Genomic DNA, 27480 nt, shown 5'->3' on the forward strand with positions numbered 1-27480 from the left:
CTACTGGTTATGCACCAATTCATGAAGAATTAAAATTCTTCTTATGGATCAAGATATAGCCTATAAATATTTTTGATTATTTTTATACTGATTCAATGGTTTGTTTTTCATTTCGTTTATTCTGTCAAAGGCAGTAGTGGTGTTTTTCAGTTGGTCTACAATAATGCCGCAACCTGTAATTTTTCACCCTAAAGTGCAAATATTTGCTGCTTCCATGAAATATAAACGAGGTATGGACTCCTTGATTGTGCAGATCACAGAACATTTTCTGTGATAAATAATTTCCAAGACAGACACATCACGGCAGTAGTCATTTGCATAAAAGCTTTGATTTTCAATGCAATGCATTCACGTGATATTAACATGAAACATCGTTCGCAGTGGTGACTCGTGCCCTTGTGGAGTCTAAATCTAAAGTTACATATTTCCGTTCATTTTTGTCGAGTGTTGTCCCAGACAAAATTACGAACCCTTCAGACATTACTTACCGACTAAATACATGATCCATTCCAGCGGTTCTCAACCTTTTTCAATTACCTACCACCATTTTTAATTTAGGGCATTAGTTGTACCATTAACGAAATTAGAGAGAGAGAGAAGGAGGAGAGGGGAGAGAGAGAGAGAGGTAGAGAGGGGGAAGGGAAGGGGGAGAGAGAGGGAGAGGGGAGAGAGAGGGAGGGAAGGGGGAGAGGGGGAAAGGAAGGGGGAGAGAGAGGGGGAGAGAGAGAGCGAGGAGAGGGAGAGAGGGGAGGGGAGAGAGAGTGTGTGTGTGTGTGTGTGTGTGTGTGTGTGTGTGTGTGTGTAGGTGAGCGCATGCTGTGTTTTGTAAATTTGTAGTGTTTTTTTGTATCACAGTTTTATTCCTGATTGAGTGTTAGAGAAGGCTATACGGCCTTAATTCTGCCAGGTTAAGTAAACCATTATTATTATTATTATTATTATTTCTATGAATCAGCTTTCTTAATGGAGATATATATATATATTTTAATGTACCGAAGTACATATGATATTTCCATGCAGATATTCTGCGTCACCATACAATGAAAGAGTAATGGAACGGAGAAAATTTCTCTCCGGCGCCGGGATTTGAACCCGGGTTTTCAGCTCTACGTGCTGATGCTTTATCCACTAAGCCACACCGGATACCACCCCAGCGTCGGACAGAATTGTATCTGATTAAGTTCCAACTCTTGGGTTCCCTCTAGTGGCCGCCCTCTGCACTACATCATAGATGTCTATGAACGTAGGACCGAAATCCACACATGTGCTGAGGTGCACTCGTTATGAGTGACTAGTTGGCCGGGATCCGATGGAATAAGCGCCGTCTTAAATCACAGAGTGAATCACGGCGCTTATTCCGTCGGATCCCGGCCAACTAGTCACTCATAACGAGTGCACCTCAGCACATGTGTGGACTTTGGTCCTATGTTCATAGACATCTATGACGTAGTGCAGAGGGCGGCCACTAGAGGGAACCCAAGAGTTGGAACTTAATCAGAGACAATTCTGTCCGACGCCGGGGTGGTATCCGGTGTGCTTAGTGGATAAAGCATCAGCACGTAGAGCTGAAAACCCGGGTTCAAATCCCGGCGCCGGAGAGAATTTTTCTCCATTCCATTACTCTTTCATCGTTTCTTAATGTAATTTGTGGTAGACGAAGATGATGTTTGGTGCAAGTTTTCATAAAGTTTCTCCTGCTGGAATTAAAAAATGCTTGTGCTTGCAGCCAGGTCAATTCATGCAACAGTAAATGAATACTATAAATTGAAGGAAGGAGAATGTTGGATATCAGGATTACTTGATCTCTGCATTATTCCTCTACATTCAAATAGACTGCCACTTAAGTTTAGATTGAGTAAATCTCAGAAAATTCACAACTACACAGGATCCCCTGGAAAGGAAACAGGAATTGAGAGGGTTAATAAAGAAAGTAAACAATTTAAAAAATATCATACAAATATTATATGTATATACCATATAAATTAAAAATGTATTTGATCTGTACAATTATCCGTCTGGAACCAAAGAAGTATCCCAGATCTTAATGTTGCCACCTGGAAAAAGAAAAAGTTAATATTAGCTCTTATTACATAACACTAACAAATAACTAACATTCTGAAATTTGAACTTTAAACTTAGAACAAAATGAGTACTTCGCCATTTAGTTTTAAAATTCCGGAAAAAAGTTTCAATTACATGTTTAGGCCATTACAAACTTCGCAGAGTGGTCGAAGTTGAATTATCACAAAAGTAGAAGCAAGAAGTAACATGGTAGTAAATCATGTTACTTATGTATTTATTTTATGTCTTCCATTACCATCAAAGTGAAGTGTCTGCCATTAGACCAAAAAAAAAAAAGAGTTCTGATATAAGAACAAAAAAAAATTACAATATGGAAATATATAAAACTTGTAGATTCAGACATTTCTGTGTAACAACACAGCATACATTGAACCACAAATTAAGGAAGGAAACTTAATGGAATTCTGTAAAGTCATTACTCATTACACTATTGATACCTTTGTATGGCAATAGAAGCTAAATAATTACCTAAGATCAACAAAGAAAAAATTAATACACTAGAATGAAGTTTTATGTTCTGTTATTGGATGTACTTCAGTCAATTAGAGAAGAATAGATATTAGACAGAAATGTGTTATCCATGATAACTCTAAGCAGTATCACAAAAAAAGTGTACATAACTCTAAAGAACAACGAAACGTTGTATGACATAGAAGAAGACGCAGGTCAAAGGCTTTAACATTCACCATAATGATGATGGTTATTTTTATTAGCCACTTCTCATCACATAAATCAACTACTTAGCATCTTAATCAAACTTACAATTTCAGAACTTTGTCCTTCCCTCCGCTGACAACCATCAATCCATCAGGAGACCAATCCACAGCAAATACCTCATCTGCATGGCCAGGCAGATCAAACTCCAATTTGTATGTCTTCATACTCCACACTACAATTACAAATTTTCACAGAACTCAATATCGTAACTCATGTGAGTATGCATTATGGAAATTTGCATAAAATGAATTGTATGAAGAACAGTCGGAGAAACTTCTGACCAACTAGTTATATAAAAAAGTACATACTTCTGTCATCTGAAGTAGTCATAATGCTCATGATTTCACCACAAAAGCTAATTGTACATTAATTCACATCAATTAATTTTGATCATTTTATGGCATTAAAATTTGTCTCTAGAAACTTTCTTATGTATTGTGGGTCCCTATCACTACGGCATGGCATATCTTCAGGTTGCGGATATAGGAGACGGCTTCCAGATGAGGAGGGTAGCTGCACTTGTGGACACCCGATAAGGGGTGGTCCTCCAGCTTGGGGGTTGGATGAAGGGCTAACAACCAATCAACATAAAAAAAAGAAAAAAAAAAGAGTTTGTTACTAAACCCCAACATAAACCTCGGAATAGGACTGGTTATTAGACGCAACCACAGCAAAGGAATAATACAAAGTACATGATTATGTCTCGTGACATGAACATAGTACGAAATGGAAATATAAGAATTGGAAATTTATCCTTTGAAGAGGTGGAAAAATTGAGATATCTTGAAGCAACAGTAACAAATATAAATGACACTCGAGAGGAAATTAAATGCACAATAAATATGGGAAATGCCTACTATTATTTGGTGGAGAAACTTTTATCATTTAGCCTTCTTTAAAAAAATATGAAAGTTAGAATTTTATTTACGAAACAGTTATATTATCAGTTGTTCTGTAGGTTGTGAAACTTGGAATCTTACTTTGAGAGAGGAACAGAGGCTAAGGGTGTTTGAAAATAAGGCACTTAGGAAAATATTTAGGGCTGAGAGAGATGAAGTTACAGGAGAATGGAGAAAGTTACACAAAGGAGAAGTGCACGCATTGTATTCTTCACCTAACACAATTAAGAACATTAAATCCAGACTTTTGAGATGGGCAGGGCATGTAGCACGTATGGGCAAATCCAGAAATGCATATTATGGAGTATTGTTAGTTGGGAGTCCTGAGGGAAATAGACCTTTGGGGAGGCCAAGGCGTAGATGGGAGGATAATATTAAAATGGATTTGAGGGAGGTGGGATATGATGCTAGGGACTGGATTGATCTTACTCAGGATAGGGAAAAATGGTGGGCTTATGTGAAGGCGGCAATGAATCTCTGGGTTCTCTAAAATCCATTTGTAAGTAGGAAACTTTCAATTTGTTCGGAATATATCTAGTTTATGATGTTTCATTCATCACTATTCCTTATAGAATAGAGAAGAGAAAGATAGATCAACTTTAAAAACATAAAATTCTTTAGTCGCACATTAAAAAGTGTTAACATTTTTAACGTGTGACTAAACAATTTTATGTTTTTAACAAAGTGTTAACGTGAACTATAATCAATCAACTTTAAGTACAAAAGTAATGCAAGAGAGACAAATCAACCTCTAATAAATAAAATAACAAAAACTCACGTTAGTTTACAGGCAAAGGGTAAAGGTTATTAAAGTCCAAGACATAAGAAAGACAGCCAGCATAAAGACTCACTTTCTTTCTGGAATTAACAAGATATTCTATCCACTTTTTTTAACATATAATAAAAATGGTTTCACAAGATTATCAGTGTGGCGTACTTCTTAGTCTTTAGGTATCAGCACTTAAATAAACGAATATCTGTGATGTAATCACTTTCCAGAGGCTAAAGGCCCATTCACAATGAAAATTAAACATAAACATAACGTAAGCATAAAATCTTGTGTCCATGTTATTTAATGAAAGCATTCACAATGAATTACATAAGCATAAACTTAATCTTAATCATAAGACGTTAACATGAAAGTTTGCAAACTCCAAACTTTCATGCTTATGTTTATGCGATTTGGAAACAGTACACAAGCAGAAAGCGTGTTTTCACTTTTTGTTTAACATCTCATGGGCTTTGCCTACAGGCAATATTTTGATCTATTGGGCGTGATGATAGCTAGGCGCGCAACATGGAATCATATGACGAAAAGTTGATTATTTTATACCAAGAAAACCCTTGTCTATACGACAAGAAACATAAAACATACAAAGATATTACATTAAAAGAGAATGTATGGAAAAAAATAGCAAAGGAAATGAATTCTGAAGGTAGGTATTAGTTAAATCATTTTATAGCTAACATTATTTTATAGTTCAAAGTATTGGTGTTTCAAAATATATTAGTATGTGAATGTGGTTATAAAAGTCCCCCTGTTGTATTCTTCTCTGATTCAATGGATGAATCCACCATCGTTTTTTACATCTCTGTTTCTTTGATTTCAAGTATTGAGAGCCATATACTGATGCCATTGTAGTTATTAGAAACATAAATTGAATAGCTACATCGTCAGTCATTGTGCAATTCTCCATTTTTATGTAATAGATTCTGTAGTTTTGTTGATTCGGTATGTTTGTTTCCACACACGTGTTATGTTTACGTTATGTTTAATTTTCATTGTGAATGGGCCTTGGCTACTTAAGTTTGTGGCATATGTTTATGTGCTTATGTTAATATTTACGTTATGTTTAATTTTCATTGTGAATGGGCCTTAAATTGCAACACCATTATCTACAGTATGAAGCAAATTACTTAGAGTGGTCTATGTTTACTTCTGACACTGACAGAACAGTGTGCTTAGCAAATTCAACAATTCACAAAACGCACATCTAACTGTAAAGGCCCATTCACAATGAAAATTAAACATAACCGTAACATAAACACAGAAGTTTGCGCCCAGGCTACCAAATGGGATCATTCACAATGATTCACATAAACACTGACATTAACATTATCATAAGACGTTAACATGAAAGTTTGCAAACTCCAAACTTTCATGCTTATGCTTACGTGATTTGCAAACAGAACACAATCGTGGAGTGCTGAAGTATACGACAGAATATGAGGAAATGGCGTCGTTGTTATGTTTCCATGGTTACCAAGTATGTTTGCTGTTATGTTTTTATTCCCATGGTGAATGATGGTATGACTTCTTGATTTTACCATAACGTTTATATTCTTAAGTTAACACACGTTATGTTTAATTTTCATTGTGAATGAGCCTTAACTTTTGTGCTTACCTTTGAGAGTGGAATCTGCACTCCCACTGACCAACAGCCTGGAATCAGCAGACCAAGCGATCTGATACACTGCTTGCACATGCCCTCGTAGGGATGTAATAAACCTAAAAATGTGAAATGTTTCTTATGAAAAATTCGTACATGGTGATATGATGGATGAATAAAAATGGCAAACTAAGAAAGAGTGAACATCAAGTTCCAGACCACACACTTTATCTGAAACTGTCACTCGTAATACAGATTATTGAAGAATTCCCATTCGTAGCAATATGAAAGAAGGTCTTAACTAACAGTCCAAGACATTCGAAAGTAATCGAGGGAATAGGGGACTTTTCCACAATTATTATTTGGTAGAACAAGAATTTGACTAGCCAGCACTCTGAATGTAGATCTGACTCAAGTATCAGTATAGATTCAAAAGTCAAATTATATTTACTTACTTACTGGCTTTTAAGGAACCCAGAGGTTCATTACCGCCCTCACATAAGCCCGCCATTGGTCCCTATCCTGAGCAAGATTAATCCAGTCTCTATCATCATATCCTACCTCCCTCAAATCAATTTTAATATTATCTTCCCATCTACGTCTCGGCCTCCCCAAAGGTCTTTTGCCCTCTGGCTTCCCAACTAACACTCTATATGCATTTCTAGATTTACCCATACGTGCTACATGCCCTGCCCATCAAAAACGTCTGAATTTAATGTTCCTAATTATGTCGGGTGAAGAATACAATGTGTGCAGTTCTGTGTTATGTAACTTTCTCCATTCTCCTGTAACTTCATCCCTCTTAGCCCCAAATATTTCCTAAGCACCTTATTCTCAAACACCCTTAACCTATGTTTCTCTCTCAAAGTGAGAGTCCAAGTTTCACAACCATAAAGAACAACCGGTAATATAACTGTTTTATAAATTCTAACTTCCAGATTTTTTGACAGCAGACTGGATGATAAAAGCTTCTGAACCGAATAATAACAGGCATTTCCCATATTTATTCTGTGTTTAATTTCCTCCTGAGTATCATTTATATTTGTTACTTGGGGATTATTCCTGTGTTCGTCCATGGTCTGGAATTTAGGTTAAGTTTAGATTTAAGACCTCTCCTGGCACCACATTATCATAATCATCCTATCACATCTTCGGGGTAATGTAACTCCGCCTTCCAGGCGCCCCAACCTCAGAAGTGGGTTATAACTAAGCCACGGCCAGAAGAGAAGACCAGAAATGTCGAAAAGATAACCTGGTGGCATTGGATTAAAAAAAAATATTTGTTACTGTTGCTCCCAGGCATTTGAATTTTTCCACCTCTTCAAAGGACAAATTTCTTACTTTTATATTTCCATTTCGTACAATATTCTCGTCACGAGACATAATCATATACTTTGTCTTTTCGGGATTTACTTCCAAACCTATCTCTTTACTTGCTTCAAGTAAAATTCTCGTGTTTTCCCTAATCGTTTGTGGATTTTCTCCTAACATATTCACGTCATCCACATAGACAAGAAGCGGATGTAATCCGTTCAATTCCAAACCCTCTCTGTTATCCTGGACTTTCCTAATGGCATACTCTAGAGCAAAGTTAAAAAGTAAAGGTGATAGTGCATCTCCTTGCTTTAGCCCACAGTGAATTGGAAACGCATCTGACAAAAACTGACCTATACAAACTCTGCTGTATGTTTCACTGAGACAAATTTTAAGTAATCGAACCAGTTTCTTGGAAATACCAAATTCAATAAGAATATTATATAAAACTTCTCTCTTAACCGAGTCATATGACTTTTTGAAATCTATGAATAACTAATGCACTGTACCCTTATACTCCTATTTTTTCTCCATTATCTGTCAAATACAAAATATCTGATCAATAGTTGATCTATTACGCCTAAAAACACACTGATGACCCCCAATAATTTCATCTACATAAATTACATTTACTAAAATGTGAAAACTGATAACTGGACAAAACATAACAAAATTAATAAGAGTTGAATTTAAAATTTCTAAGGATTATATGTGTAGCACTTACTTTCCTGTGCGACCATCCCACAACTTTATAGATTTATCAAATGAGGCTGATGCTATCATTCTAGTGTCCACTGAGAACTTCACGTCATTTATAAGCTGCTGATGGCCCGTCATGCGTGCTGCAACCAGAAAGTGAGGTTATGGTATAAAAAGTGTATCTGAAACACAGGCTAGCATATAGAACATATTCATATACACCGTAGTTTTTGTATAAGACAGACATACAAATATTCTTTTTCAAACACGTATTTTGACTTTATAAATTATCCCAAATAAACATGCATCGTGGAACATTTGAAAATAAAGACAAAAACAATATGCTTTACTTCAATATGTAAAAAGTTTATGAAACACTATGTGATCTACACACCTTCTCAATTGCACTTTCATAATTTCTGTCTTACCTACAGGCTTGCGTTCCCTCTCAGGATGCCAAAGATGCAAAGTAAAGTCATCTGAGCCAGAGACAAGACGTTCCTCTCCTTTGGAGCAAACGGCTTCATATCGTTTTAATGCCTGCTGTTGTAAATCTGTTTCTGCAATAATAAAACCAATAATTCAACGATTGGTTTAGAAAAGCATATGAACATTACAAATAAAAATAAATACTGACTACAAATAAGGAAAACTGAACGGTAATTAGATCAAAGAATACGATCTAATAATTCATAATTGACAAAGTCTGGTAAAACATCAGGTCAAATTTCGTAATACTATTATATTGTGACAGCCGAGGGTCGAACGCATGTCTGACAGGGCGTGCGGGAGACGAAACGTTGGTCGCTTCGGTGTGCCAGACGTAAGGGGAACGTCTGCATGCCAAGAGGGAAAGGGGAGGTGCAGTGTGGCGCGAGGCAAAGGGGGGACGCAAAACTGGTAGTGCTTCGCTGTGCGAGGTGAAGGGGGGGACGAACCCTCCCGAACAGAATTGTCCAGGAAGAAGCAGCGAGAACAGAAGTCTGTAGAAGTAGAAATTTCGAGCATCGTACTTTCCCGAAACTATGGTTTGGTTATAAAAGAGACGCAAGTGAGCAGCAGTTGTTGTTATAGTCAGTGGACAGCAAGCCAGCCAGTCTTGTGTAGCAGTGAAGCCAGCTTCGAGACTGGAGTTCGACTTGAGTGTGTCCGCAGCTGTGTGAGCGTCCGAAGTCCTGAGTTTGAGTGCAGTGGACCGCAGTTGAGGGACCTGAGTTCGAAGTTCAGTGGACTGTCTCTGAAGGTCTGGGGTTCGAGATATTGTGAACTCGAGTGACTGAGCTAGAAGAATTAGCCAAGGCAAACGAGCTGTGAACTGAGAACTGACAGTTCTGTTTTGTAAATAGTGCTTTGTGAACATTGGTTAAGATTAGCGGTACATTGTTGTTCTCAATAATTCAAGTAAATTGTCATTGTCGTGTGTGGAGTGCAATAACGAATACTGTGTTGCTGTGTGGAGTGGAAATCCCATTGTTGACGGAAGTGTTTACTTTCAGTTATAGAAAGTAATTATTGTTGTGACAAATAAGTTACATTGTTGTTGGGAATAAAAGTTACAATATTATTTAATGATTTCTATTGTCTTTCTTACATAGGCACCTAAAATACCGTCAGCTGTTAACTTCAATATTAAAGTCGATAAACAAACATGGCAATACATTGAAACACGCAATTTGGTGTTTACTGAATTTTACAGCATTCATTAATCTTTTCTGCTCTAAATTCTATAAAATTATATTTATTTATTTACTCTGGTGGAGTTAAAGCCATCAGGCCTTCTTGCTTCCCAATAATGTAACGACAGATCTGTAGCTGTTAAATTTGTACAATTCTTGAAGTGTGTCATATCCATTATAGTATTATCTTCTTTACGAAGCAAATAATTAGAAATAGGAAAAATATTTATTTTATATAGATGGGCAGCCAAACAATCATGTCCTGTATATAATCGAAAAATAAAAATCCACGTATCACTCTGTGAAAAGATTTATTAAATCTACATATTTAGACTTCAACAAACAGAATTTGATAACACAATCTCAAGGGAAAAAATCGAACTCCCTGGATCATAATCCACAGTTAATTCCCGATTTACCACGAAAATCGTCTGTAGCTGCATTTAGATTGGCAACAGGCCATGACTGTTTGGCCAAACAACTGCAAAGAATTGGAATATATCAGTCCCCTAACTGCCCATTGTGCAACTCAAACCAAGAAATGGATTCGGAACACCTCAAAATCTGTGCTTCAGTGACTGGCCATGATAATATCTTTGAAAAATATTGGAGTGCAAGAGGTCAAATGACTTTACTGTCAAACACCTGGCATTAGAAAACAACAACAATTAGAAATAGGAAAAAAATATATATTTTATATAGATGGGCAGCCAAACAATCATGTCCTGTATATAATCGAAAATAAAAATCTACGTATTACTCTGTGAAAAGATTTATTAAATCTACATATTTAGACTTCAACAAACAAAATTTTATAACACAATCTCAAGGGAAAAAATGGAACTCTCTGCATCATAATCCACAGTTAATTCCCGATTTATCACGCAAATCGTCTGTAGCTGTATTTAGATTGGCAACAGGCCATGATTGTTTGGCCAAACACCTGCATAGAATTGGAATATATCAGTCTCCTAACTGCCCATTGTGCAACTCAAACCAAGAAATGGATTCGGAACACCTCAAAATCTGTGCTTCAGTGACTGGCCATGATAATATCTTTGAAAAATATTGGAGTGCAAGAGGTCAAATGACTTTACTGTCAAACACCTGGCATTAGAAAACAACAACAATTAGAAATAGGAAAAAAATATATATTTTATATAGATGGGCAGCCAAACAATCATGTCCTGTATATAATCGAAAATAAAAATCTACGTATTACTCTGTGAAAAGATTTATTAAATCTACATATTTAGACTTCAACAAACAAAATTTTATAACACAATCTCAAGGGAAAAAATGGAACTCTCTGCATCATAATCCACAGTTAATTCCCGATTTACCACGAAAATCGTCTGTAGCTGCATTTAGATTGGCAACAGGCCATGATTGTTTGGCCAAACACCTGCATAGAATTGGAATATATCAGTCTCCTAACTGCCCATTGTGCAACTCAAACCAAGAAATGGATTCGGAACACCTCAAAATCTGTGCTACAGTGACTAGCCATGATAATATCTTTGAAAAATATTGGAGTGCAAGAGGTCAAATGACTTTATTGTCAAACGTCTAACATTAGAAAACAACATATAATCGAAAAAGTGTGACAGCTTCCATTTGTGGACATAGTGAAATTATTTTTTTTGATCTGAAAAATAAACTAAGCAATCATATTTGAAAAATACAAAATTTCGGCGCAATCTTTAATTGTGGAAGCGAAACTACATTTTACATGAAGATAAAATGGTTCCATGATTTGTTTTTACCACAACATTACACATTTCACAAAAACAAGGTATTTCCATGATATATCCATCAGATGCGTTATGGATCTTGTACTTAATTCTTAACATACGTACTGTTATTGTAATCCATCTCTCTTCTTGTAACAGGTTCGAATGGTCCTGTTCTGAGAACATAATCTGTACTAAGCGCCAAAGTATTAACCCAGTGAGCATGACCATCTAGACTTCGACACAATACTCCCTAAACAATAAAAGAAGGAACACTGTTACTCAACATTATGAATTCTCTAGCATGATCACAAGATGCCTATGCATTATTTTTTAAAACAGTGTGAAAACTACAAAATTAATTACTTCTAAGTACAGTTATTACAAACTCAAAATTATAGTGATATTCAACCTCAATCTTGAAATTGAAATGCAAACTACTACTAATACAATATGTATTACACATATTCTCATTATGAATTTTTTAAAATAAGAAAGGATTACAGACTTTACTATTGAAATCCTGATGTAACAAACATACTACCTAAGGTGTACAAAGACAAGAAGATTACAATGACAATGCACAAACTGTTTCTGGATTTAAAAGCTCTAGACTGTTTTTGAGAACATACTGTATGTACACTCTTATTTGGAAATGAAAACCAATTTTAAACAAGTTATTTTCCAAAAGAAACTTAACTTAAGGGGTTAGGTACAGCTTACAGCAGTACAATTTTTGGAAATATTAAACATTTTTTTCTTCCATTACTGTATCTTGTACAATAATGAAAATTGGTATGTGTAAAACACTATCCTTATGCTGTATGAAAAAAATATTTTTACGATTTAAACAAATTATTTATTTCTTATTTTTTCAAAATGCTGGCAGTTCACTGTGCAGTGATGAAGCGTTTCCCTCATAACTCATAAACTTGTTAACTTTTTCATGTTCTCTCTCTTTTATTTTATTGCTGAAAGTCATGTTTACAATATCATGCTTTTTCAATTACATTCCATGATAAATAATATTATTTTTTTATTATGTGTTAGAAGAAAATACTGATATTTCACCATTTTTTTAATGGATTTATTTTTTTATCAGACAATTCATCAAAGGTAGAGAAGTGATTTTGCATCATATTGTAGATGTGACATACATAAATACATACAAAAAATTTCATCACAGAATGTTGGATAGTTTTTAGTTATGAGGGAAACGCTTCATCACTGCACAGTGAACTGCCACCATTTTTAATTTTGAAAAAAAAAAAAAATGTAAATAATTTTTTTTAAATAGTAAAAATATTTTTTTCATATAGGAGGACAGTGTTTTACACATACTAATTTTCATTATTGTACAAGATACAGTAATGGAGGAAAAAAATGTTAAATATTTCCAAAATTTTACTGCTCTAAGCTATATCTAACCCCATAAGTATTAATATTATTTTGTTTAAGATATTTTATGTATTTATTTCTCAGAAAAATCTATAAGGGCTAAATACAAATAAAACATAACCAATAATACAGCAGAAATGCCTGTACATTAGTCTAGAAATAACCTTTTCAGCATCATAGATTTTGTAACAAAAGCGACTTCCTCATTTACAAGTCCATCATACAGCAAAAATGTATGCTAGGCTAACATTAGGATCTGCATCAAGAGGAATTTATCTTCCTGTAGGAGTATTCCATACAGCCAATGCTGCACTTGGCATTTTTATTATTTGTGCATGTTGCAAGCTCTTGGAATTTTTATTTGATCAGATACGTGCCCGGGATTAAGGAATCAGATTTCATCTCTTGGAGTAACCTTAAGACACGTCGACCTCAAGTCTTGTAAGGGACACATGCACAAAATTATTTAATGAATGACAAGGACAATGCTTAAAATGCAAATACTGTATATTATGGTATGTTTAACAAAATAATACTAAGACATTAATTTCATCAAGTGCACAGCTTAACAGTTCCTCTACTGTAGATACTGTTAATTTCGATAAATTCTCGTTTGTGACATATACAAAAAACTTCGAGAAATACTGTCCAATTTATAAATGATTCAGAATTGATAATAAAATAGAATAAAGAGTAAGAGGACGATCATAGTATGTTGCAATCATAGTATGTCGGATCTAGAAGTGAAGTACCAACTTGATACCTTGCATGTTACGAATGGAGTACATATTGAAGTTTTGTAAGTGACTACCAAAAACTTCAAGTGTGTCTGAACACAGTGCAAAAAAAACCGTTCTATCTCCTTCTGTTTCCAAATTATTAGTCATCAAAGTTTTAAAGATCATTTTGGGACATCCTGTATAGTTAATATTTTATTACCCAACTAATGATACTATACTGATTGGACATAATTCTTTGCTCTTATTAGATTAAATATAGAGATATTATGATGTTCATGATGCTGTAAAACTTTATTTTGTGATATTAGCAGAAATTCACATTTGCAACAAATATGGCACAAAAAAAGTAACACATGATAAGCTGTCTGCCAGTGCAGAATTTTCTCTGCTGCAGTATTTGCAGAGAAAGATACAACTTCTGACGTCTCTAGTAAAGCACATGAAATGTACAGAGCTAAAGTGCGACACTGCAACTAAATAGCATTCCCCCTTCTGTCACCCCAATGGCAGTCAGCTGGTGGGCAGGCAGATAAGCACAGAAGGAAAATTAGGGAATATACCTATGTGGCAAAGTCGTGTCCACTTTCTATGTGGCACCAGAAAGGCGAGTGCCATATTCAATTCCCATTGGGTGAGGGATTTGGGGAGCAGATGGAAGTTAAATATACATTATAACTAGAGCCCGGATGTTTAGGCATTTATTTTGTTTAAAATAGGCATTATTCATGGAAACAGACAAAAAATAGACAAATACTTAAAAGCTATCCCATATGGTACTCAGTTTCTTGGTTACATGTCACAACAAGATGCTTTTTTAAGTTGTCAACTGTCATAGTGAGCTGCCTGTCAGAGAGAACGTTTTTCATAGTGGAAAAAGATCTTTCTACTTGTACTGAAGTGATTGGAGCAAACTTAAAACAATTATTTCAGAAGGACTGTTTTTACTTTCTTTCAGAGATCAGGAAAAACCGACTGTGTATTGTCTCAAAAAGAGGGATGTGAGAACGGATTAGAGACTTCAAAGTACACGTGACTTGTGCGTGCAAGCGACAACAGTAACGGGGCCTGGAGACTTACTTTTAATACTTCCCTCATTCCCTTTCTTTTGCTGGTAAACACCGAAGTGACTTGAGCACTGAGGGTTATACTGTTGAAACATCTTTGTGAAGTGACATAAAAGATGGAATCGGTAGGGGAGAAAAGTATACGACTTCTTGGAAACATATGTATTGCTGGAGAATAAGATTCTCAGCAAATATTCATGTGAGGTGAATATATATTTTTATTTGTAGAACCATTCTTTTTTGTTTTTTTTCTTTTATATATAATTTATGTGTGGTTTATTTCATATGCATAAAATATATAGAAAATGTACAATAACGACGAAAAAGGCTAAAAAAAAAAAAAAAGGCCTTTAACCTTAAAATAGACAACGGGAGCTAAAATTGGCAAAAAAGGCAAAATAAAAATTGGGCATATTGTCCCGAAATGTGTGGAAACGTGTTTATCTCTATAGTCCCATCGCTCTAATTTCCGGCAGCCAATCACATTGCAGGTCGGCTACTTTTAAACGTGTGTGTCTTGTGATTCGCTTATGAAGACGTTATTCATTTCTTAAGGTTCGATAAATACTTAATATAATTGCCTGCCATTTTGGCTCTTTTTTTGGCATTCGCAGAAAGCACACGAGGACGTTATTTGCCGCTCAATTATTTGCTGAATTACAGTGCGTTTGATTTATTATCATAGGAGCTACGACATGACAAATGTTAAATGTTATGTTTTATTTAACGACGCTCGCAACTGCAGAGGTTATATCAGCGTCGTCAGCTGTGCCGGAATTTTGTCCCGCAGGAGTTCTAGTACATGCCAGTAAATCTACTGACATGAGCCTGTCGCATTTAAGCAAACTTAAATGCCATCGACCTGGCCCGGGATCGAACCCGCAACCTTGGGCACAGAAGGCCAGCACTATATCAACTCGCCAACCAGGTTGACACGACATGATAATGTTTAACGGTGTGGCAAATAGATCCCTCGTCTGGTAGCTCGGCAACGAAAGAACAAAAATGGCGAACGATACTATCTACCTAGACTTTATAGAGCCTTCACTTCCTAAGACGTAAGAAAAGAGGAGGAATCACCGGGAATAACAGCGTCGCGACTATAATAGGTCTTTCATACATACACTCAGTTTAAAAAAGATATTTTGCCTAACATCCGGGATCTAATTATAATTATAGAATATATTTTTAAAATCGTAAACACACACTCACAATAATATTAAATCCAGGATTGCTAGAATATGTTTATAAATATGTAAGAAGATACAAATCTGAACATATTGCTCACATCCTGTGTTCTCCACACTTTGATGGAGCAGTCCTGCGAGGCACTGTACAGCAGACCGGCTCCACCCCACTTCACATACGTCACCGTCTTGGAGTGACCAGACAACGTGAGCAATGTCTGCCCCAGCACCACGTCCCATATTCTGATGTCACCATCTTTAGATCCACTTGCCAGGCGACGACATTCTGGATTACTACAAATGAAAGTAATCATAAATATCCTCGTTTGAACTGTCCTCAGTCAAATGAACAGTATGGTCACTTCTAGATGAAGTTAACGAGTTTAAACCAGACCAAAGATGGAGGACTTGTGAAGGTACTTTCCTTCAGAAGGGAAGTAAAACTGAAAGATCTCTACCATAAATTTATAACCCACTAAAAATAATATTCTTGAATCAAATGACTAAAGAAAATTAAAACTCTTCTGTATATATATTTCAACTAGACTGCGATTATGAATTAAGATTTTGTAGTACTATTAAGGTTTTTTTGACATGTTCCATATTCTAGCTGTGAAACGATGTATGAATACCATGGAACGTAAATGGGTCATTTGCAGAATTTGTGTAACAAATGGATGATTAAGAACATCAAAATTAAAGTACTATTTAGTGCATATTCTGCTTGTATTAATGCAGTGCAATGTCTCTGCCATAGTAATCAGCACTGTTTTGAATGGAGTAACAGATCTGACAGGTAATAGACATGACAAAGCAAACAAGCATGTGCTAATCTAAAATTTTTTTGCTTAAAAATCTTCAAAATAGCAACTTAACTACTGGACACGTGTACTATTATGTCCTCTTGATCTTGACTTTATATGTTGTTATTTGTGGAAAACACAACACAAACAGATCTGACAGACACGCTTAGATTAAAACACAAAGCAAGAATTTGACACACAAACTCGCCAAATCAAAATGAGTGAACATAGCAGTACAATCAAAATGGATCTTTGTGCTTCATCTTGGCTTGTGCTGACATCTGTGGGATTTCTTTTTCAACTGTGTATCCATAGGAACACAATAGTGTAACAGACCTGACTGACTTACTGGACTAGAGTAATTATGCAATCATATTTAAGGAAATATAAACTCAGACATAAATGAAGAAGTTTTGATAATATCAAATGTTTCTTTGATTTTTTCTCAATTACATTATTAAACAAACCTTTATCTGGACATAATCATGCTCCATTTTAAAAACTTAACTAGTGTGGATACGAAATTTTAGCTGTCACTATGAGAATTTTATTTTATTCTCGTGAAATATTTCACATGAAGGAAATAATTCTTGTAACGTTTACTACATTAGTATTGAAACTACTCACTGTTAGGAATTTATAACTCTATCGTTATAAATGCAATAATGGGAAGGGTAAGAATTGATGGACATCATTTGTTATACAAATTCTGCAAATGACCCAAATAAGTACAATAAAATACAATACTTCGCACCTGTGGTAAGGTTCCCACGATAATGACGTTATCCATTTCTTGTGGCCTGTGAGTGTCCGTCCTATTTGTTCTCCACTGTCTGGGTTCCACAAAATTATTTGGCCATTTTTACATCCCGAAGCCAAGTATTTGCCATTTGGTGACCATGCTATGCACAAAACCCAGTGCTTGTGTCCTGTGATTTCAAATACATAACATTGCATCAGGAAATGAATTTTGCAAAACAGCAATTTAAAAGGACAACAAAAAGAATGGAATAAAAAATAACTTCTATGCAAGATTCAATCATATACTCTCATGCTATATCAAAGTTTACTGCACGTGACATATTCTGCATTTTTTACTCTCGATTATTTAACAACGCTGTATCAACTACTAAGTTATTTAGCATTGATGGAACTGATGATAGCGAGGTGGTATTTGGTGAGATGAAGCTGTGGATTCACCATGGATTACCTGACATTCACCTTATGGTTGGGGAAAACCTCGGAAAAACCAAGTAATCAACCCAAGCGGGAATCAAACCCACGCCCTAGCGCAGCTCCAGATCAGCAGGCAAGTGCCATAGCCGACTGAGCTACACAGATGGCTCATAGTGTGTATTTAGATTTTTAGGTATGGTATGTCTAGGAGTACTTATATATATATATATATATATATATATATACATATATATATATACCGTATTTTCACGAATACCTTGCACACTTTTTTTCCGAGATACACAAGTAAATTACTTTCAATAAAACTCTATATTAATAAAATAAAACAACTACCAGCAGATAGAAGTATATAATGCTTACTGATATTGAATTTCAATCCCTATAATATATTCAATCTTTTTTTAATAAAACCTAGGGCCGGTTGCAGAAATGCAAAATCAAATAAATTCCTGACCACCAATCAGTTGATGTCTGATTTATATGACTGCTTATTGCGTTGCACGCACTGCCTGCTGGATCACATCCTATGGCTGTTTACACTGCCTGCCCAATCAACAGTTATGTGCGAATAGCCACTAGATGGCAGGTGGTGACTTTGCATGTACTGATAATGTTAATAGCGGTAGGTACTGCCTGTCACCTAGCAGCAAAATAACTTTGATTGAGCAGGCAGTTTATGCAGCTATAGGATGCGATCCAGCAGGCAGTGGTTGCAGGAAAGTAAATCTCCAATCAAGTTGTCTCGATTTAGTAATTGTTGATTTGAGAAAGAAATACATTTGGCATCAGCGATATCTAGCAACCACGGCCAATTTGACGCTCTTTAAGAGAGGAGAAACGAATGCATCATGCAGGCGCTAATCAAGAAAACAAATTAATGCTTTAGCATTTTGTTGTTTTTGTAGAAGTAAAACAGAAGGATTCCATCTGTATAGACTACAGAATAAAGTAAAAGAAGGGAACCAAACTAAATTTTTGTGATAATAATAGAGCAGTATTTTTAAACATCATAGAAGGCTTTATCAATGTAATAGTAGAAAATAAGAAGACAGATGGTGTTTGGGTGAAGCAGAAAAAAAAGCTGGAATTCACATCAATTGTGAATATTTACCAAATATTTCATTTTGTTTGAAAATTTCTTCATTCATTTATATAATCTATTAGATCATTTTTAACAATATAACCACCTACTTTAAGTATTGCCTATATAAATTACTTGCAACTTCACTATAAACAATATACACTTGATCAATGATCAGTCACTAATCAGAAAAAAAAAAAAAATTTTTGCAGGGGAGCCCTTATCACATTCGTTACACTTCTATTTCAAGCGTACTATGTGACATCACGTATCGTCTTATGATAAGCAAATTTCATATAATCAGTTACTTTTTGAATTTAATTATAAAACTTTAAAATCTCGACGATTAATAAATAGCCAAATTTTACTCTATAAGACTGTTAATGATATATTGAATAACTGTGATTTTCTTAAATTCCTTCAGTTCAATGTAAAAAGAACCTTTTATTATTCCTATTCCTAGAACTGTTTTCTTCAAGAACTCTCCATTGTTTGTTATGTGTAATACTTACAACTCTCTGTCTTTAAACTGTGATTCTCAATTGGTTTTCAGTTTAACAATTGAAAAATTTCATACAATATTAAAAAGCATTGTATTTCCTTAGATATTTAAATTATGAAGAAGTGTATTATAATGTTTTTACTCAAGTTTTTAAATAATTTTGCATCATTATATTGACATTTGGCACTATATTAACTGTAATATTATATTCTAGCATCTATTACCATTATGTATTTTCTTTCTTTCGTTTGTGTTGTTTATTTTGTTGTTTTTTTCTCTCTTATTATGTATTTTGTGTACACATCTGTGTAAGCCACCTGTAATTGGAAGCCTGCTTCTGTTGGTGGTGGATTTAAAATAAAATAAAATAAAATAAAAATAAATAAATATAGAAACAAAAGTTCATGTACATACTTAACATATGAAGACAGTAATTTTAAGAAAATTAACTAGAAGTTCCGAGCATAACTCTGATTATATATTATTTCAATGTACCGAAGCACATATGATATTGCCATGCAGATATTCTGCGTCATCATACGATGAATGAGTAATGGAACGGAGAAAAATTCTCTCCGGCGCCGGGACTTGAACCCGGGTTTTCAGCTCTATGTGCTGATGCTTTATCCACTAAGCCACTAATATGATATGCGTAAATCACGAAGTGATTTAAGACGGCGCTTATTCTGTCGGATCCCGGCCAACTAGTCACTCATAACGAGTGCACCTCAGCACATGTGTGGACTTCGGTCCTAGGTTCATAGATATCTATGACGTAGTGCAGAGGGCGGCCACTAGAGGGAACCCAAGAGTTGGAGCTTAATCTGAGACGATTCTTCCAACGCCGGGGTAGAATCCAGTGTGGCTTAGTGGATAAAGCGTCAGCACGTAGAGCTGAAAACCCGGGTTCAAATCCCGGCGCCGGAGAGAATTTTTCTTCGTTCCATTATTCTTTCATCGTTAGTGGATAAAGCATCAGCACGTAGAGCTGAAAACCCGGGTTCAAGTCCTGGCGCCGGAGAGAATTTTTCTCCGTTCCATTACTCTCTCATCGTTTAACTCTGATTGTTCTTAAACTTAACAACCTTCACACAGCTGCTAATAACTACTCATTCACTGCAATTATTTTGTGTTCACTTTTTCTTCTTGTAAGGTATTATATTTCAGTGTTTTATACCTCGGCATGTGTACACTGGTGTCTGTGTTGAAATATCCCAAAACCTCACTGTTGTGTCACCCGAACCACTTGCAAGATGGCGGCCATCAGGGCTAAAACTGGCGGATATCACAGCTTCTGCATGACCAGGAAGTGAACTAAAGAAACAATTCATAAAATCACACGTGAACACAGACACAATGCAATCATGTAGAACGAAAACATGAAAATACAGATCAGAGGCACAGCATTAACCTAATCTAACAGAAATAGTGCAAGGAAATTTCAATCATTAGATGCATCAGAATGATACTAAGGGATAAGTTACTGGAGTTAAATGACAGTTGGGAGCAGTATGGGATGAAGATAAATGCAAACAAGACCAAGACAATGGTTGTTGGAAGAAAAATAAAGAAGGTTAATGTGCGAATTTTAAATGAGGTAGTAAAACAAGTGGACTCAAAAGAATAGCAATGGTAAAGGAAGCTTTTAATGGAAAAAGAACCATCTTCTGCAGACTTCTAGAAAGAAAACTAAGGAAGGAAAAATACATTTTGATTACAAAACTTTTAACACTGTATCACTTCGGAATATGTATGATAAGAACTTTCTTGTGTTAAATTTTAACGTACCTTGTTAACATGTTTCGGCCTATTTTCGGTCATCTTCAGAACTGATCGTTGTTGGTCTTGGTGCCTCTTGTTTCCTGTGAGGGTGCGTTCGTAGTGTAGAGTCAAAGAGTGTGTGTGTTTTGAAATTGAGTTGTGTGTTGAGAATATCGTTGGGGTGTGTTTTCGTGTGTCTGTATATTTCATATTGTTCTAGTGTGTTTAGTTTCTGGCTTTTTGGTTGGATGTGCAGTATTTCCATGTCTGTGTTGATGTCTCTGTAGGCGTGGTTGGCATTTGTGATGTGTTCTGCATATGTGGAGGTGTTTTGTAATTTTGTTATGGCTGTGATGTGTTCTTTGTAACGTGTTTGAAATGATCTGCCTGTCTGTCCTATGTAGAAGTTGTTGCAGGTGTTACATTTGAGTTTGCATACGCCTGTGTGGTTGTATTTGTTTGTTTGTTTGTGTGTTGAGATGTTTTTGTAGAGTGTTTTTGTTCTGTATGTGATGTTGTAATTTAATTTCTTGAATGAGGTTGCAATTTTATGTGTTTTTTTGTTTTTGTATGTTAGTGTGATGTATTTTTTGTGTTCTTGTGTTTGTGTTGTATTCTTATGTTTTGTCTTACGTATTATGTTGTCTATTATGTTAGGGTTGTATCCATTTTCTTGTGCTATGTATTTGACTGTATGTTCCTACTTTCAGATGTAAAGGCTTAGTCAGTAGAGTCATCTGCATTACCAACTAGGTATTCTGTGTGTGCATGCACAAGTGTGGATTAAAGAGAGAAGAGCAGAGAGAGAAAGGGAGAAAGAGGGAATTACTTGTGCAGGTATCATGGAGTGGCAGTGATGCAACCATACATATAGAGTTATCTTACGATTTATGTGAAAGGAACCTGGCTGCCTTCACTGTCCACACACATTTTGTAAAATGCCATAAATTTAATATAGCACAAGACTCAGAAACCAACACTAGGCCGCGAAGTAAAACACTTTAAAATACGTACTAACATAACACTGCAAACTGTCTCACCTTGTACATCGTGTTACAGCTCGCACTCTGAAAACAGCTTGCTGCTGATATACGATTTCTATGACCTCTTCTGCATTTATCTTCTCACATTCCAGAGCAGCTTCCAACGAGTTTTTGATCTCCTTCTCGTTCACAAAAAACACGTAAGGGACATTTTCTTCCTGAAAAATTGGTATTTATTACTTACGGACTTTATGCTGCAATAAGACACACATGACAATTTTTGAGGTACCAGTACTTGGGTGGATTCTAAACTCTGAACCAATGAGCCAAATTAAATTAAAGAAATTAGGGACATTTACAATGATTTCAGAGTTGAATAATTCAAGACCTAATAACACAATCCCAAGGGAAAAAATGGAACTCTCTGCATCAAAATCCACAGTTAATTCCCGATTTACCACGAAAATCGTCTGTAGCTGCATTTAGATTGGCAACAGGCCATGATTGTTTGGCCAAACACCTGCATAGAATTGGAATATATCAGTCCCCTAACTGCCCATTGTGCAACTCAAACCAAGAAATGGATTCGGAACACCTCAAAATCTCTGCTTCAGTGGCTGGTCATGATAATATCTTTGGAAAGTATTGGAGTGCAAGAGGTCAAATTACTTTATTGTCAAACGCCTGGCATTAGAAAACAACAACAACATAATTCAAGACCATGGCCAATTGAACAGAGACCACAAATTTATTGAAATTATGAAGAAAAAAAAATCATATACGGATTGAAAAGATGGGGGTCCAGAGGATAGCAAAATTAACCAAAATAGATTAATCTGCGGAAAAGAGGCAATTATTAAGGACATTATCCATATGAAGCGCCCAGGAAAGTAACAATCAAAGTCCATTTTTTTTACTGAGATAATGGTGCCAACTGTTAAAGGAGGTCAAGTACTATCTTCTAAACGTCATTTTATTGAAGAAAAATGATCAGAGTCCTGAATATGAGTAGAAATTTGAATCCAAATGATCATAGTCCTCGAATTGTATAAAAGAATGATCAAAGTCCTTTAATTTTTGTGAGACAAAATAAGAACATGGTTTATTAGCATGTTTGAAGGGACCTAATATGTTAAGTTGGCCAAACTGTATTTGTGTTGAATTTAATTTTGTTACCATTGTTGTCAGTGTTTAATCAAGGCCAAATTTCAAGACCTGCAAGTACTAAAAAAGATTCTGCTTTAAAGCTGCGCAGAAGTACTACAATGTCTACAAACACTGATCGTTTTTCCTTATCAGAGAATGTAGTTACAATATGTTCAATGGGAAATTGTTGTGAAAAACAGTATATAACACTCAAACAGTTTCATAATTTTCTTCTGTTAAATCTTAATAAATGTTGCTTTATGACATATTCTAAAAATAAGACAGTTCCTCAAAATTCGTATGAAATTAACGGTGTGAAGTTACCTAGAGTAGAATCATTTAAGGATTTGGGTATTTATTTTACACACAACTTATGTTTTAAAATGCACTTAAATCACGTAGTAATTGATGCATATAGAAAATTAGGATTTATAATCAGAAATCAAACGAATTAAAAAATATAAATACTATTGATACTCTCTATAAAACTATGGTTAGAAGTAAGCTAGAGTATGCGTCTGTAATATGGTCACCTCAGTTCCAGTCCCATCAGATGCAAATAGAAAGGATACAGAAAAGATTTTTACGTTATTTATATTTTAAAAAACATCACGTTTCGTCTTATGACAAGCAAATTTCATATAATCAGTTACTTTTTGAATTTAATTATAAAACTTTAAAATCTCGACGATTAATAAATAGCCAAATTTTACTCTATAAGACTGTTAATGGCATATTGAATAACTGTGATTTTGTTAAATTCCTTCAGTTCAATGTAAAAAGAACAGAATTACGTCATAGGCAACCTTTTATTATTCCTATTCCTAGAACTGTTTTCTTCAAGAACTCTCCATTGTTTGTTATGTGTAATACTTACAACTCTCTGTCTTTAAACTGTGATTCTCAATTGGATTTCAGTTTAAAAATTTCATACAATATTAAAAAGCATTGTATTTCCTTAGATATTTAAATTATGAAGAAGTGTATTATAATGTTTTTACTCAAGTTTTTAAATAATTTTGCATCATTATATTGACATTGGGCACTATATTAACTGTAATCTATCACCATTATGTATTTTCTTTCTTTCGTTTGTGTTCTTTGTTTTGTTGTTTTTTTCTCTCTTATTATGTATTTTGTGTATACATCTGTGTAAGCCACCTGTAATTGGAAGCCTGCTTCTGTTGGTGGTGGATTTAAAATAAAATAAAATAAAATAAAATAAAATAAAAATAATATCACTTATACTATCCATAAGTGTATTTCTTAATCAAAATTAAATTTCAGTGTTTCTCACTTAATGTTTAAGATTCAACATTGAATAACTCTTTTGAAGAAAGTGTGACTTTTGATCGTTATTCCCTGGATCCTTCTTATGCTATCACCAAAACATATTCTCTCTTAAGGTCACTCGCCAAATCAAAGATAGGAGAAGAAAAATAACAAGCAGGAGCCAACACAAGAGTACTTAACCATAATGAATTCCCACAAACACTAACCTGTTGCAATAATGCATTGCAGATCAGCTGCAATTTATCAACAGTCACATCGATAGGCAAGTCTATGACACTGCTGGAAAATTCTCCAGTTTCAGATTTGAACCTTGACAGCACTCTAATGGCGTCTCTTTCTTCCTCCATTATCTACAACATGAAAAACAAACTAATGTTACCTTTATCCTAAGTAATTTTTAACAGAGTGCGTAAAGCGAAAATACATATCGCTGTTATGCAAATCTAGTCATTCAGGTAAAGCTCCCTGTAAAGTAGATTTGAATAATTTCAAGGGAAAAATTGTTCCGGGGCCGGGTATCGATCCCGGGACCTCTGGTTGAATGTACCAGCATCGGAAGAATTTTTCCCTTGAAATTATTCAAATCTGCTTTACAGGGAGCTTTACCTGAAAGACTAGATTTGCATAATATATACGTCACTGTGTACGTTACCAGAAAACCACAATTCCAAGTCACACAGAGATTATGTGCACTCAATGTGAGTCTCTGGCATTTCGTCAGCCCACGCAAGTTGTGTGGATATAAAGGGAAAAGTTGAAACGGTGTCGGGTGGAATTCCTGGGTAGCTCAGTTGGTATAGCGCTGGTACGTTCAACCAGAGGTCCCGGGATCGATACCCGGCCCCACAACAATTTTTCTCTTGGAATTATTCATATCGTTGTTCTTTATACATTTTACTCAGCATCCAGAAAAGAGTTATCAGAGAAAATTCGTATAAAATTGTGCTGATCTCTTTAATACTTGGTACAGTATTTATATCTGGAAATGTTTTCAAATTGCAACATTATCCTTCAAGAAATGAACAGTTCTGTAGGCTACTCTCTCTCAAGGATTTTAAAGGAACATTAAGACATTCTAACCATATTGCCGAAATGATACAATGTAACAATATATATCACAGGGCATACTGGCACAAACCAGTTACTATGGAAAGAAGATTCCAAATTCACTGGACTGAGTATACTGTATGCAGAATGGGAAGCCAGTAATCTGCAATTGTCTCTTTTCCTTTCAGGATACACATTAAATCATATACGTAATTTTGAAGAAGAAGAAAAAAAAGTGGCCCTTGGAAAATTTAATATTACTAAATCATTTCTTACTCCAAAAAAAAAAAAAAAAAAAAAAAAAAAAAAAAAAAAAAAAACAGAGAGAGGGGGGAGGGGAGGGGGTGGGAGAGAGCGGGGGGGGGAGTCTGCAAGGAAAGTAGCTAGTTGCAAGGTAGAGGGCGGGGGTAGAGGGGAAGAGTGCAATCTGTGTCCTGGAGTTTATCCCATTACTACACAGCGGTGGACTAGTAATATATTAGGAAGCTGAAAAAATGGGATAAATCGCAATATAGCGAACGCCAGTAGGGGAAGTTATCCCCACCCACATGAAATGTGCATTCGACACAACACTCGCCTATCACGTACTGTTCTCCAACCACGTGATCAACCGTGAAAAGAATGTGCTTACTATTGCGTCATCTATTGGAGCGAAGTAGATAATAATATTATCTTTATAACATCAGTTTAAAAACCATGCGCTCTCCTGCATTTGTTATTTCCTGTATGGAGAGATTAAAAGACCAGGAGATTAACAGTGATCTAATTTTGTAACTAGGGTAGTATAAACATGTATCAATGTTATTGTTTGTGCTGTGAGAGCGAGCCAATAGATATACGAGTGTGACCTTATGACATCAACATTCATTCACAGAATTACCCCGCTGCCTTTCATCCCGCAGAGACTTTTTCGTGGTTGGAGCACAGTAGAGTGTCTGATGAGCTAGTAGGGAAAAAGTGGAAGGAGTCATGGGCGGAGCTTCAACGTTCGCTATATTGCGATTTGCCCGAAAAATGTACAACTTTATGCTGAAGTACAATTTCCATAAGCTAGTATGACGGTTTTGATTCCTTCCTTTATCTGGCAACCCTGTAGTCGGCCGAGTTCAGTTCCTATTCTTGTGGAAGGCCAGCCTTATGGTCACAGCACGACAATATTTCTGAAGAGATCTTGCCACTGTCGGTCATCATGTGATACTAAACCACATATACAGGAATGATGCTTACATTATAAAGGTGCATTGGCATTTAAAGATTCGCCCTAAATTTATATACTAATTTAATTCATACTACTCACATACCTCCCATTAGTATTCAGAAATAATTACTTAGGTCTACATGACCGTCTGGGACTCATGACTCACCAATACAAAAAAATGCAATAATCAGTAGTAAATGTTTCCTTGTTAATGTATAGAACACTTGTCACAACATTCACGCTACAACACAGATCCGTATAATGTAAATGAATTGCATGGCATAAAATTGCACTTGTTCGTCATTTTAACACCAGCCACATGTTTTTAGCCGCAGTGCCACAATTGAATATTTTTGGTTAGGTACTGTTGCCAACTACAAAATATTTAATGTCGCTACTTGTCTGACAAATTCCTCTACGCACAGCCTGGCTATGCTGCTAATAAAAATTTGATATTTTTCATTTCTGTTTTCTTACTCCCCGCATTTAAATGTAACTATTTCACAATAATTGCTTCCTCATTCCATGAGGTATAGTTTCGTGACAACAATGTGTGTCGCGACACACTGA

General features: G+C 35.4%; 1 protein-coding gene across 1 annotated transcript; it reads right to left on the reverse strand.

Annotated features, from left to right (window-relative positions):
- Positions 1 to 1938: 1938 nt before the first annotated feature.
- Positions 1939 to 27282, reverse strand: Nle (notchless). Its single transcript, XM_069838900.1, has 12 exons — positions 27077 to 27282; positions 24872 to 25015; positions 22284 to 22444; positions 20660 to 20796; positions 17457 to 17631; positions 16001 to 16193; positions 11637 to 11763; positions 8530 to 8661; positions 8127 to 8244; positions 6104 to 6207; positions 2845 to 2971; positions 1939 to 2054 (listed from the first exon to the last, which is right to left on the reverse strand). The coding sequence occupies exons 2-12, from the start codon at positions 25010 to 25012 to the stop codon at positions 2042 to 2044; spliced, it is 1428 nt and encodes a 475-aa protein (XP_069695001.1). The 5' UTR covers positions 25013 to 25015; positions 27077 to 27282; the 3' UTR covers positions 1939 to 2041.
- Positions 27283 to 27480: the final 198 nt, after the last annotated feature.

The sequence above is a fragment of the Periplaneta americana genome, chromosome 11, assembly GCF_040183065.1.
Source record: "Periplaneta americana isolate PAMFEO1 chromosome 11, P.americana_PAMFEO1_priV1, whole genome shotgun sequence".
Lineage (NCBI taxonomy): Eukaryota > Metazoa > Arthropoda > Insecta > Blattodea > Blattidae > Periplaneta > Periplaneta americana.